General features: G+C 36.8%; 1 protein-coding gene across 1 annotated transcript in view; it reads left to right on the forward strand.

The window, feature by feature from the left end:
* Window positions 1–13,840, forward strand: part of RNF150 (ring finger protein 150) — a 1,529,405-nt gene that overhangs the window by 562,057 nt on the left and 953,508 nt on the right. The window contains exon 2 of the mRNA XM_044062282.1: window positions 8,159–8,409. Coding sequence (XP_043918217.1) covers window positions 8,159–8,409 — 251 coding nt within the window. The remainder of the gene's footprint in view (window positions 1–8,158; window positions 8,410–13,840) is intronic.

The following is a 13,840-nucleotide window of genomic DNA, read 5'->3' on the forward strand; positions in this document are numbered from 1 at the left end:
ATCCAACTTCCATTTTTTCTCTCTGTTACAGTAATCAATACTTCAAATACAGTTGGTTTAGACTTTGATTTCCATTTTCTAGTAATTGCTTTTTGGCAGCCACCAGAATTAAACTTAGCAAAGCCTTACTATGTCTAGGCAATTCAGATCTTGTATCCCAGCTAAAAAAAAGAAAGAAAAATCATATCCTTAGTAACACCCATTTGCTCACCCTATATTTCTGATAGAATACTCTGTAGGGAATTTTTGAAGTCTGACAACTCATTACACTTTCAAAGCATATGTTCCCAGTTACCTCTGTCTTCCCCATCACACTTGCAACATTTGCCATTTACCTGAAGAAAACATTCTTTGGAGTCTGCTTGAAGTATAAAAGTACCTATGCAAACACTTCCAAAAAATAATTAAATCTTCTAGACATTGTTGCATACTTGGAAGCCATACATATGTCCTCCCATTATTTCCTAACAAATTGCTTATCTAATCTCTCTTCCCAATCTTTTCTAATCTCCACTGATTGATTCCTATAGTTGTAATACTTACCCCATTTTAGCAGCAGCTTCTGTTCTGCATTCAGCTAAAATCTCTTCCAGAACAGGTCTTTCACTTAGGATTCCCTTATCCTTTTCTCAACGCAGTCTCTAGCCTGCAGTCCAAATGTCTTCTGTTACCTTTCTCTCTCTCTGGTTATTTGCTCCCAGTACCTTGGTTCTTTCACTAGAGTTCTTCAGTAAATTCCAGCCCCCACTTGCCTATTCTCTGTATCCGTAATTGCAGTCATTCCTATCAGCAAAATATCCTTTCTCAATTCTCATGTTGGATTGCTTCTTAGAATACTTTGCTACTTTATGAGTATAAGATTATGTGTGGCTGTTTTTATCCTCCTTAAGGACATCATCATCAGCCCCCTTTTTCCCATTTTCTACATGGGGTCGGGAACCATGTTAACTGTCTCCATCTCTCTCGATTCATGATCCTGCCTTCTTCGACACTCAGCCTGACTGTCGCAGATCTTCTTTCACACAATCCATCCACTTCTTTGCCGGATGTCCTTGTTTCCTCTTTCATTCTTCCTGTCTGTCCCAAATCATCTTCACCAGATTGTCTTCTGTTTTTCTGTACGTGTCCAAACCACCGTAATCTGTTCTATTTGATCTTTTCTCCTATTGTAGCTACTTTGGCTTCTGCTTTTATGTCCCCATTTCTTCATCTGTCCCACAGAGTGCATCCTACCACCCTTCTCAGGCACTTCATTTCTCTCACCTCTAGCTTCTTCATCTACTGTGCCTTTACTGCCCAGGCTTCTGTACCATGCAGTAGTACTTGTCACACCACTGTCTTGTTCACCTTACTTTTCAGCTTCTTTGGCATTCTTCTGTCATAGACTACACCTGACACACTCTATGCCAGTTGGCTGCAGCCCCTCTGATTCTAGCTTTGACCTATTCATTCAGACTTCCCTTCTCCTCAACCACCCCTCCCATATACTTGAAGCTATTTACCTGTTCCACTATCTTCCCTTCTCGCTCAATTCTCAACTTCTTCTGATTTCCCCAATTTGCTGCCATTACCACTGTGTTATCTGTGCTTAGTTTCATTCCATGTGCCTTCAGTTTTGCATTCCATTGCTCTATACTTTGCTGAAGTTCTTGTTCAGAGTCTGACTGTAATGCCACATCATCTGTATACAGGAACTTTATTGATCTGTCCCCTCCAACCTGTTTGCTAAAGTAGTCCATCACCAGTATGAACAGCAGTGGGCTCAGAGCTAAACCCTGGTGTATACCCACTCCCACTGAGACTTCCTCTGTGAGGCTGAACACTGTTCGTACTTGAGTCATTGGGTCATGTACATAGCCTGCATTAATTCTACTAATGTTTCTGGGACTTCAAACTACCTCAGTACTGCCCAGATCAGCTTTCTTGGGACCTTGGCATATGCTTTCTCCAAGTCTAGGAATGCCCAGTTGGACTCTTTCTTCATCTCTAGCTTCTTCTCAACTATCTGTCAAACTGCAATCATCAGATTACTTGTGCTGCATCCTGATTTGAAGCCAAACTGCTCTTCTCCCATCTTACATTCTGCTACTTTGTGTATCTGCTTATCAATCACCCTTTCTAGAACTTTCATGCAATGTGATAGGTGTTTGAAAAAAAATGGAGAGGTGGCAACCCTATTAGTGGTATTCTTATTTTTTCTAGGATAGGCTCCTCTTCTTCTCTCATTGTAGGCTAAATCTATAAACAAGATCTTCCAATTTCTCGTTTTTTGTATTATCCTTTGTTTAGTCTCCTCCCACATATCATTAGCTGCTATAACTGAATCCTTTTTAATCCATACTTTTCCTTAAGGACCTGCATCCAAAAGTCTACTATCTCCTTATTTCTTGAATATCCCCCTGCTTCATCATCATCTCTTTCCATTTTGAATTGTAGTTTTTTTCTTGTGTTGTGCATGTGAGCCTTAACTGTGTAGTTGTAAAATATCCTTTCAAATCAAATAATCCCTAATCCACCCTGTTCTATTGGAAGGATCAATTTATTCCACTTGACCCTTGCCCCTTTTTCCTCCCAGATAAAATTCTTCAACTCTTTATTAATTACTGTCCACAACTTCTCCTCGGGTTGACAAAAATATGCTTCACCTGTATGTAAAAAGGACTAAAGACATTTTGCTGCTTGTATCTTGCTATCCATATCTATAAACAAGAGCTTCCAGCTTCTCAGCTTTTGTATTATTTTTTGTTTAGTCTCCTCCCACATATACTTAGCTGCCATAACTGAATCCTTTTTAACCCATACTTCTAAATACTTAATTTTATACTGTCCCCCATAAATACAGGTATTGCTGGACCAATTGCATGTGTGGGCCCATAGTTTACAGCTGTAGCCTTTGTTTTGTCTTCATTAATTTAGTATCCTGAAGAAAACAGGAAACTGTCTCAAAACATTCCACAACATTGAGGTGTACTTTTCTGTTTTTATCAGGTACAGAATTATAATGTCTGCAAATAAAGCCAACTTTTCTTGACTACCATGCAATTATATAGTTGAATTTCTGAGTCCCTTATTTTCTTTACCAGTGCCTCTAAGTGTAAAAAATAACAAAGGGGAAAGAGGAGACACCCCTGCCTAGCTCCTCTGTTCAGACACAACTTAGAAAGGAACCCTCCCATTTTATTTTTTGCTTCTGATCCATTATATATCCACCTAATTAACCTTATTATTGTAACAGTGAATGCAAATGCTTCCATTGCCCTACTCATAAAGTCCCAGCTTTCTCTGTCAAAGCCTTCAGAAAATGCATGCTAATGCAAAAGCTGTTATCCTTTCAGCTTTTTAAGATTATAAAAGCAGTATTTAAAAATTGTTCCTATTTTTGGACCTTTGTCTCCCCATTATATTTGGCTTTGTCCAGATTTATTGCGCTAAGGAGTTGAGAGGTATGAAGTAAACATTGAGAGAGTAACTTATCTGGTGTTTATGTTCAAAGTGAGAATTGCAGTTCCAACCTACATTTTCTAGTCTAGGTCTGAAGTTGGTTATGCTTGACTGCAGGCTGTGCCTAGGTTTAGATCTTTTTATTAACTCTTTATCTAGAGTTGGTCACCTGCATATTTTTTTTCTTAAGGCTGTAAAAGTCCAATATATAATTGCTTTACATTTCCCAGGCTGCATGATATTGCTGATAATGTGACAAATGCCAGAAGCAATTACTTTGAGATTTCACAGAAAATCAGGCTGACGTCTTTTCAGGCCAATAAACCATGAAGATGCTTTTAAATGTGTTTTCTTTGGATTTGTCACTCTTGGTATTATATTAAAAAGTGTGTTATAATGCGAACAAAATTACATTTGGATGGAATCTGCCTTTAATTGATACGAAAAGAGAAAAGAAGCCACATGTTGTGATCAACGGTAAGTGTGGAGAGTAGTGGACAGATGGCAGTCATTAGCAAGTCACCAGCAAAGCCAATGGCGCATGTTTATATCTGCAGCTACAGAGTGGGTGGTCATTAGCAAGTCACCAGCAAAGCCAAAGTGGCTTCTTTATATCTGCACCTACACGGTGTCTTTCTGCTGGATAGTTTATAGTGCATCTTGGATTTATGCATTGAAAACTACTTCTAAGAAACATGTCTTCCTAACTTCTGCCTCTTGAATTTGGCACAGCAGGGTAAAGAACTAGGAAAGGAAAAGGTAATCTTGCTTAAGTTGTTATAAATGGATTTTAGCTAGTAAAAGATGATAGTATTAAAGCTACATCTTAGTTTATTTGCCTTGTTTTTTTTTTTTATCGCTTGTGTATATGTTCTTGCTTAAATATTATAGTAAAGACTCGCTCTTTAGTTTATGCATGTTCAGGCTGAACAGGATTATCTTCTCTGTGCTTGCTTACATTTGTACTGTTCTGTGGGGAGTAAATCCTTCCCGCTTTGTCTTTAGTCACTCCTTATCTGCCTTGCACTCTGCCCAGCACAGATGTGACCAAATTGAAGTATTGTCTTTAAACCTTGTACATTTACTCATTCAATTATTAGAATAAGAAGGCTGTTCAGTAATACAAGCTGTAAGTACCAATATAAATCACCATTCATTTGCTTTTGTATAGAATTCACATGCACTGAATTTTTAACAAGCAATTGTGTCTTTTACTGTATGTTTAAGGAGGCAGCTTGGCTGTATCAGCCCATGTTCCCCAGCTTCAGAAGCTCTGACTTGTAACAAGATACTGGCTGGATTTCAAGCCAAATCATGAATGCCTTTTGAGTATCAGGGATACTTTTGAAGGAGTAACTTCTTGTGTTTATGGCAGTAAGTAGATATGTATTTAGCTATAGCAAAGCTGATCTATATTTAATCTGTACCATACCCTCCTCCTTTGTTAATTGCTTCTCCTGAAGGGAATAATCTTGGAGTAGCTGGAGGCTGGTAGGGTACTGCAGAAAAGGCAGCTTGAATTCACAACAGGAAGATCTTGACAACAAAACTAATAAGCTCTTTGACTGGTACTCTTTTAACAAGTCTTAAAGTTGCTGTGGATATGACCTGCTACGATTTTCCAATGGCTGTATCCTTATTCTTAGAAGAAGACCGTCATAATAATGATAGTGATGTACGAGATGTATCCATCTCAAGTGGGTAAATACAGGCCTTTATCAATCTTAAATCATAATTGTAAAATATTTACAGCCCTTTTGGCAAAAAGATTGGCTCAATTCCTCCCTTATTTGATTTTTCAGGACCATGCAGGCTTTATCCAAGGCCATACCACCTTTGATGACTTCATAAAGACATCCTTCTGAATGTGTACTTGCATTGTATTTTTATGACACTGACTCACCTATGTTTTCTCATTAGATTTCTAGAACTGGTATGTTCCTTTTACAGCAGTGCAGTAGCCAAAATAAAAATAAGGACTAAGCTGTCTTCAGCAATTAATTTATCTTGGGTAGTTAGGCAGAGGTATCCCATGCTCCTACTTTTGTTTGTTTTGTATTTAGGGCATTTGGAAGCTAGGATGAGAGCAATGACTATAATGGGATATCATTTCTAATGTTGATTTTGTTATCTGTGGTTGAACCCTCACTTGATCAAACATTCAGAAATAGAGCCCTTAACATTGCAGTTCATTCTATCAAAATACTAGAATGGGCTTTAATACAAGTCCTGCATGGGGGATATTCCTGTCTTGCATGTAAAACCCATCCTGCTTTTACTAGAATAGGCTATAACATGGATCCTGCAACGGGGACAAATCCTGTCCTCTTTGCAAACCCATTTGACAGAAATGTATACTGAATCAGGCTTGATTGTTTGAAAGTCGACCCTCTGAATGTTCAGTTGATTGCAGTATGACCCCAGGTTTAAAAATTGAGATTTCACTGTTCACAGTTGATCTTAGGGTCTATATCACGCTGTCGAACTTTTAAAAGTTCAAACACCATATGGTCGACACCATATATTCGACCTTTAAAAGTTCGAAAACGTAATAAAAAAAAAAAAAAAAAAACTTACCTGAAGGTTGTAAGCAGGGGGCCAAGCACACCTGCACTCCCCACATCCCCCGCTACTTTAATATACCAACTCGAGATCACACTACATTGCAGGAAAATGAAAGCTTCCCTTATAGAGATCTCCATTGAAACATTCAAAGTTTTACAAGTTCGAACATATGGTTTCGACTATATGATGTTCGAACTTGTAAAAGTTTGACAGCGTGAATGGGACCCATGATCTTATGGTTTACCTTGCTAACCTAGATAAGGATCTAAATTCTACTTTCTAGGAGCTGAAAGAGTTTGGTGGCTTGCAGGTTATAAAGCTAATGTCCGAAAAACAGAGGTTGTCAAAATCAGCTATGCTTCTCAGTGTGAACTACCTAGGGCCTTCTTGTTTGCCTTGTGACTTGGTTCCTGCTTCATGTTTCACTGTTACAGTCTAATCAGCACCTGCAGAAATGCCACCCTGACCATTTTCTCAGCCATTTCTACCTGTGCCTTAACTTGTGTTCAAGTCACTAAGATACCTAACCTCCTCCAGTTGAGGTAGCTACTCCACCATCACCTGCAGACAGCGCTCCACTGTTTGACTGGAGTAAAGCATGACCTCTGAATTTGGAGTTGCTAATTTTCATCCTGATCACGTCACATATAGCAGTGAACTGTTCCATTGCACACTGGAGATCGCAGTCATTTGAGTCTCAAATACATCAACATTTACAAACAGCAAAGGTCCAAACCTTGCATTTCCAAACTGGAATGTACTGCAGACCTTCAACATCAGTAAGATAGTCATGGACCCTTTAAGATGCTACACTTTTGTTAACACCTCCTCCAAAACTTTCTGGAGTGAGTGATCAGATGCCTTCTCTGGGTCTGCAAAATACATGCGGACAGTGCTGACAAACTTAGCATGACCTACAGTATCTGCACAAGAACAAAATTTTAGTCTAACGTTAAATGGCCAGGAGAAAATATGCATTGGTCCTCCTGAATCAGAGGCACAACTGGGATAAAGTCTCTGTTTCAGCACCCTGGTGCTGGCTTTCTCATTTAAGCTAAGATCTGCAATCTTTTGAGTACTGAAGCAATACCCTCTAGAAAATGGGAACGGCTACCCCAGTTTGTTAAACCGGGGGCATTGTCTCAACATTACATCCATTATATATTATGGTGTGTTAACCATGATACCTCAACAGCGCTGTGCACGCTTTGGTGCTTAATTCTCTGGGCTCATTGCCTGCTCTGCTTGGATCGCATAATTCTACTTCACAGTTTTCCAGTAAAATAAGATGGTAAGTTATTAATTTAAAGTTGCAGATTCATTGTTTGAAGAGCCAGGCTTGCTTGTTTCAGGGATAAAATGAAATGCTCTTGGAGATCTTATTTTAGCTCTTTTACTTAATGATTCTGTGCTATGTCCTTATCTTAAGCCTTCTGTTTCTTAAGGACTTTAGCATCAGATTTTGATCTCAAGTCAGAGTTGTGGAGGCACATTGCGAGGCCATTAATCTTCATAAAACTGATTTGGACAAAAGCTTCAGCCATTACTGAAATGAGGATCTTGAAGTTTAAAGGTCAGGCGGAAGAGTTGTGTGGTGATTTTTTTTATATGCTGGTGTTGTGATTAAACAGAAACGTCAGTGTTATCTCAGATAAATTCATAACCTGCTATGAAAGTGGAAGCATCTTTCTGTTTTCCTTGCTGGATGATAATCCAGGGGGATGAATGCAGCTAAAATGGGACAGTGCTTGCTGCAGTGTCCTCTGGGTGACACTCTGAAGGGACAGTGCCATAATACTTGACACATACCAGTCTCTTCCATAAAGAGAACAATCTGTTTTTAAAGGTTTAGTGATAAATTACTTCTGCCACTCCCATACTGTAAAATTTCAGAGGTAGAAGTTTGTTGCTGCAGGGTGTACCAGATATTAAAAGTAAGAATATAAATGAAAGTTATAACGCTTTCAAATGTAACTAATATGTTTCTTATTTTAGTTGGACAGAAGTGGTAAGAAAGCTAAAGCAGGATAAATAAAATTTCAAGTCTGAATGTGCTATTTCTTATAACTAGATAATAATAACTCTACTGACTTATCCATTACTGCTTCACATTTTCTTTTGTATACTTAGCGGTGTCTTTTTTGTTTTTCAGGTACAGCAGACACAGTAGCCATTATGATTCCTGAGCCAAAAGGAAGAGAGATTGTCAGTTTGCTTGAAAAGAACATTACAGTGACAATGTACATTACTATTGGGACACGTAACTTACAGAAATATGTCAGCCGCACTTCTGTGGTCTTCGTTTCAATTTCATTCATCGTTCTTATGATAATTTCACTTGCATGGTTAGTCTTTTACTATATCCAGAGGTTCAGATATGCAAATGCAAGAGACAGAAACCAGGTAAGTTTTGTATTTTTCTCTGGTTCTGATTTTTGTTTACTCAGGATCCCAGTTGTTTATTTTGCCTAGTGCTAGATAAGATATTATCATTCCTTTTATCTCTGCTCTAGATGTTTGAAGTATGCTTTGATGGAAAAGCAACAGTGATGTAGATCTAGAAGGCTTTTGGCTGCCTTTATCTTGGGCTCTGTGTCCAGCCAGTCCCCTATCAGCAGATCTGGGTTGGATAAAATACAGTGCAGCAGCTGCAAATTTCATCTTGTAGTTAATGTGCTTGTTTCTTCCTTCATAAAGGTATAAGGATTTTAATGTCTTACATGTGCATTTTTGAGTAGAGGTAACGTCATACAACAAGCTATTATGTCTAATAGCCATTTACAGTTTTATCTCTGACATCACTGTGTAGAGATATTTTGGGCCAACAACAGTCTGAGAAGAAATTAAATGAGTATTTTAAGTAGTGGTTAAAGGGTTGGAAAGATGTTTCCAAATTGTCCTGTGTTGTTTTTTTTTTTTGACTAATTCCTGCTGCTTATTGTCAAACTGTACCGAAAAGAGAGAACAAACATAGGAGGCTTCAGTATAAATGCTACCTGTATTTCATGCAGTAGGCCTATTGAGATGTCCAGTTTTACTGATTAAATTGTAGAGCTGTGTATTAGAAGAACATTTTCAAAATATATTAATCCATTAGAATTTAAATGATGTTTGGATGTCATTTTTTGCTTGGCCGCAACACTGCCCTATCTTAAGTCTCTCGCCTCCTCATAGTCTTTTTTGTGGTTTACTTGTTCCATCTGATCAAGGTGAGACTCATATTGACGAAGTGTGGTTTTTGACTTTCCTTAACCTCTGTCCTGTATCATATCCCCTCCAGGAGTCTGTGTATAGTGGCTGTGTCTAGCAGGATGTCTTGGGTTCCGCTTGTTAGCACTTAAGGTGCCTGCCAGTCTCACTTTTTTTGTAAATTCTTGCTGCAGTTCTTCCATTCTCCACCGAAAGCACCACAGTAAGAGTGCAGAACTTGTTTACCAGTGGCAAATTTCATAAAGGTCAGTTGGATGAAGAGCACTGATTTCCAGGGTGACTGATTTAACTATCTTTTTCACTGTTACTTGACCTTTACAAACCTATAAGTAGTACGCTGAATAAATAAGGAAGATTCACAACTGTGACTAAGAGAGGGAGAATTTTGATTTAGACTGCAAATTTAGATTAGTGCAGGCATTTTTTTTTCAGAAATAAGAACATGAGCCACTGCTAAAACCAGGAAAGGGTCTTTAAATCCTATCAAGGAGCTTCCTACAGGAAGTAAATAAAACAAGTTAATAGTCTGGAAGCTAAGCAAGTTATGCCTTCATTTATTTCTAATAATCTTCTGCTGTATATACCAAGCTGCATTCTGTTTTATTTAAATTTAATTGTTTAATGACCACTTTTGGATCTCTGTATGTTTGTAATGCCAATGTATGTAGGTTTTAGAATGTTAATGTTTAATGTGTTGTTACTGCTGTCAAGGTTGTTGTTTTATATTTATATATATATATATATTCATTCATTATCTCAGCTCTGTTATGTTAGAGATTCATTAAAAATGTTTTACAAAAAATATTGGAATGGTGTGATTTAAAAAAAAATGATAGTTTTATTAGTTTACTTTAAAAAATGTAACAAACAGCTACGCAAGACTCCGGTAAATCCAAGTGCAACAAACAAAACAAAATATGTAGTCAACAAAAAAAGTTGCACATAGGACACGAGCAGATAAAACAATCCTATTTATTGCACAAATAACAAGGATAAGCATTTTCATGGAAAATTAGTACTCTGCTTCATGAGATCAACCATAATCAGAATAAATGCATATAAAACCTTCTGCTACTAGAAAATAAAAAAAAGACAAAACAAAAATAAACTCCTAAAAATAAATTGCAACTCACTGTGGTTCCTCAAGTTTTCGTTTTTATTCAGCATCAGAACTTCATCAGAATGGATCAAATGTCAAGGGACAAAAAATATAAAACAATAACAATGCTCATGGATATTAATAAGTATAAATATGAACCAGTGGTGATGAATAACAATCCTATATATTACTACATATGCAACACAGTTATGCTGAGCGGTATAATGTCATGGTAATAATCTGTTAACCTAAACAGTGGGAATCTTAATTATAATAGAATTTCTTTTTAACATGAAATTTGTAAGTGAAACTTTCATTATATTACAGCATAACTCGGTATAAAATAAAACCAGACAGCTTAAGGGCACCTTAAAAAACAGAGAATAATATACCTTATTGAAACCATTTAAGTGCACATCTTAGGTTGAGAGACTCATTCAACCCTGGAACAAATTCTGCCTTTAACCTTAATTGCCATTTTAATTCCTGTAATTGTCATTTACAGTCAGCATCACCAAAAAAAGAATCAATTTGTTCCAACACTATGAATTTAAAAGACTGGAAGTTTTTGCACATTGCATTATGTTTACTAAGGGCATTTACAAAATCATTATTTCTAATGGCTCCACAATGCTCTTTAATCCTGTCACTTAATCTACCAATCTTACCAACATAAAATGTAAGCAAGCAGAACAAATTGCACAATACACCACCATGCAGGAATTACAATTGTATTTTTTCTTGAATGTTACTGTGATATTACAATGTGGAAAAGTGTATGAATCTCCAACCAGAATATGTTTGCAACATACACATTTACAACAAATGTGCATTCCTTTAGGTCTATTAACCTCTTCCGTAAGTGTCAACATAAACTGGTTGTCATTTTTTTCAAAAAAAGATTTCAATGTTTTCGTTCTTTTATAAGAAAATGTAAGTACCGTACCAAGTTTCGTTCCTATGTTCGGATCACATCTCAAAATTTTCCAGTTGTTAAGTAAAACTAATCTAAGATTGTCCAAATCTCTACACATGGGTAAAGAATAGCTAAGGGTACGATTTGAAACATCAATGTTCTGGTGCATATTTTGTGGAGGAGTAAACCCATGAGTTACAATTGGCTGGAATGTAATGTGTCTGTCATCTGTGATTTGTTGTCTAATAGAATTAATGAAATCTATCGGGTAGTTTTTCTGTATAAATAACAAGGATAAAAAATCACATTCCTTATTATGCATAGAGTCATCACTAGTCAATCTAGACACTCTAATGAACTGACTCTTTACCACATTCCTTTTCATGAAAACTGGGTGTGCACTATGAAAGTCCAGATAGTTGTTTCTGAATGTGTTTTTTTCTGTGAATAGAGGACACAAAAAAATTATTAATCCTGAAAATACCAATATTAATGTCCAGAAAGGGAACAGTGTCACCAAAGTTGCCAATAACAAATTTGAGGAAGCCAAAACTTTCAGATAGACTGCCTACAAGTAATTTGAGATATTCAGTATTGCCTTCCCACAAGAAAAAAATATCGTCTATGAATCTCTTATAACATTTCATGTGAAAAAAGCCAGGCAAATGAATTAAAGTGTCCGTTTCCCATTCTGTAAGAACTAGATTCGCAAAGGCTGGGGCCATTTTCGTCCCCATGGCCACTCCTCTGATCTGGTGGTAAATTTCCTTATTAAAATGAAAAAAATTGTTTTCCAACACTAGAGAAATCAAAGTGGTTAATGTATCAATCCTATCTTTAGGAAACTTAGCATATTTCCATAAATAGTGCTTAACATAATTCACACCCTCAACATGAGGTATGCTAGTGTACAATGCAGTAATATCTAAAGTAACCAGAATACAATTAGATAAATCAATGTTACTATTGTATAATGTGTTCAGAAAATCCCAAGAGTCTTTAACATAAAATGGTGTAGCTTGTACCAAAGGATTAAGAACAAAGTCAATATACTCTGCAATATGCTCAGTTTTTGTTCAGAATAAAAGCACTTTATATATAGAACAACGGTGCAATCAGAAGGCAATAAATTTAGACACACCCCTATCTACCTTCATGAATAAGAACAATCACTACATACAAAATGTGCATGGAACCTTTTTATACAAAGTAGGAATAAAAATAATATGATAAAAGTAAAATAGAAAATACACATTCCTTCAAAACCTATCTAAACAGCTTACATGCTTTCAATACAGGTTTGAGTGGGACATTCTCATTCCGCCCCAACCCTTTATGTGCTTGCATCCTGACACTCAATTCAAGTTCCACCATTTCAGTACGATTCCTTACATCGCCAATTCTCTGTGTCTCAAACACCCTATCAATGACTTGAAACTTAAAAAGTGCCCATTTCCCTTCTCCACTACATGCTTTGCTAGAGCATTGGAGGTATATCTAATATTTATAGAGTAAAGATGTCACCGTATTCATGCCTTGAACTTACAGTTACTCTTACCTGTGTAGAACGTGGAGCATGTAACACAATGGGCCAGGTAAACTATGTCCTTGGTATCACAATCAGCCAGTACATTAAAGTGGAACCTCCTACCAATGTCAGGATTCACAAAAACATTACTAGTTTCAATGTGTGTACAATATCTACAATTACCACAGCAATTGTAAGTTCAAGGTGTGAATATGGGAACATCTTTATTCTATAAATATTAGGTATGCCTCCAATGCTCTAGTGAAGCATGTAGTGGAGAAGAGAGATAGGCACTATTTTAAGTTTTGGGTCATTGATAGGGTATTTGAGACACTGAGAATGGGCAATATAAGGAATCGTACTGAAATGGTGGAACTTGAATGGATTGTTAGGATGCAAGCACATAAAGGGTTGCGGCTGAATGAGAATGTCTCACTGAAACCTGTATTGAAGACACATAGGCTATTTAAACAGGTTTTGAAGGAGTGTGTATTTTTTAATTTTTATTTTACTTTTATCATATTATTTTTATTTCTACTTTGTATAAAATGGTTCCATGCACGTTTTGTATGTAGTGATTGTTCATATTCATGAGGGTAGACGGGAGTGTGCCTAGATTTACTGCTTTCTGATTGGACCATTGTTCTATATATAAAGTGCTTTTATTCTGATTATGGTTGATCTGATGAAGCGGAGTACTAATTTTCCATGAAAATGCTTATCCTTGTTATTTGTGCAATAAATATGATTTTTTTATCTGCTCGTGTCCTTCTATGTGCAACATTTCTTGTTGATTACTTTAAAAAATATCTAATTCAAGGTACAGAAACCAGGTAAGTTTTGTATTTTTCTCTGGTTCTGTGAATCAGTAGAGACAAAGAGGAAATGCATAAAATACTATGTGAGAATACAAACCCATAGCTGGGTTGCTTTACCATGGCAAAATCCTTGGAGTAACAAAAAGGGCAAACACGAGAAGCATTAGGCAAGAACTTCCAAGAATGCAAATTAGCCAAGAGATTTACAGTAATCCAGTGAGTCAGAAGCATAGCAATTTAGAGCAGTATCTGTCACCTGGTGA

Source organism: Protopterus annectens, chromosome 2.part1 (genome assembly GCF_019279795.1).
Source record: "Protopterus annectens isolate FY-2018-M chromosome 2.part1, PAN1.0, whole genome shotgun sequence".
Classification (NCBI taxonomy): Eukaryota; Metazoa; Chordata; order Ceratodontiformes; family Protopteridae; genus Protopterus; species Protopterus annectens.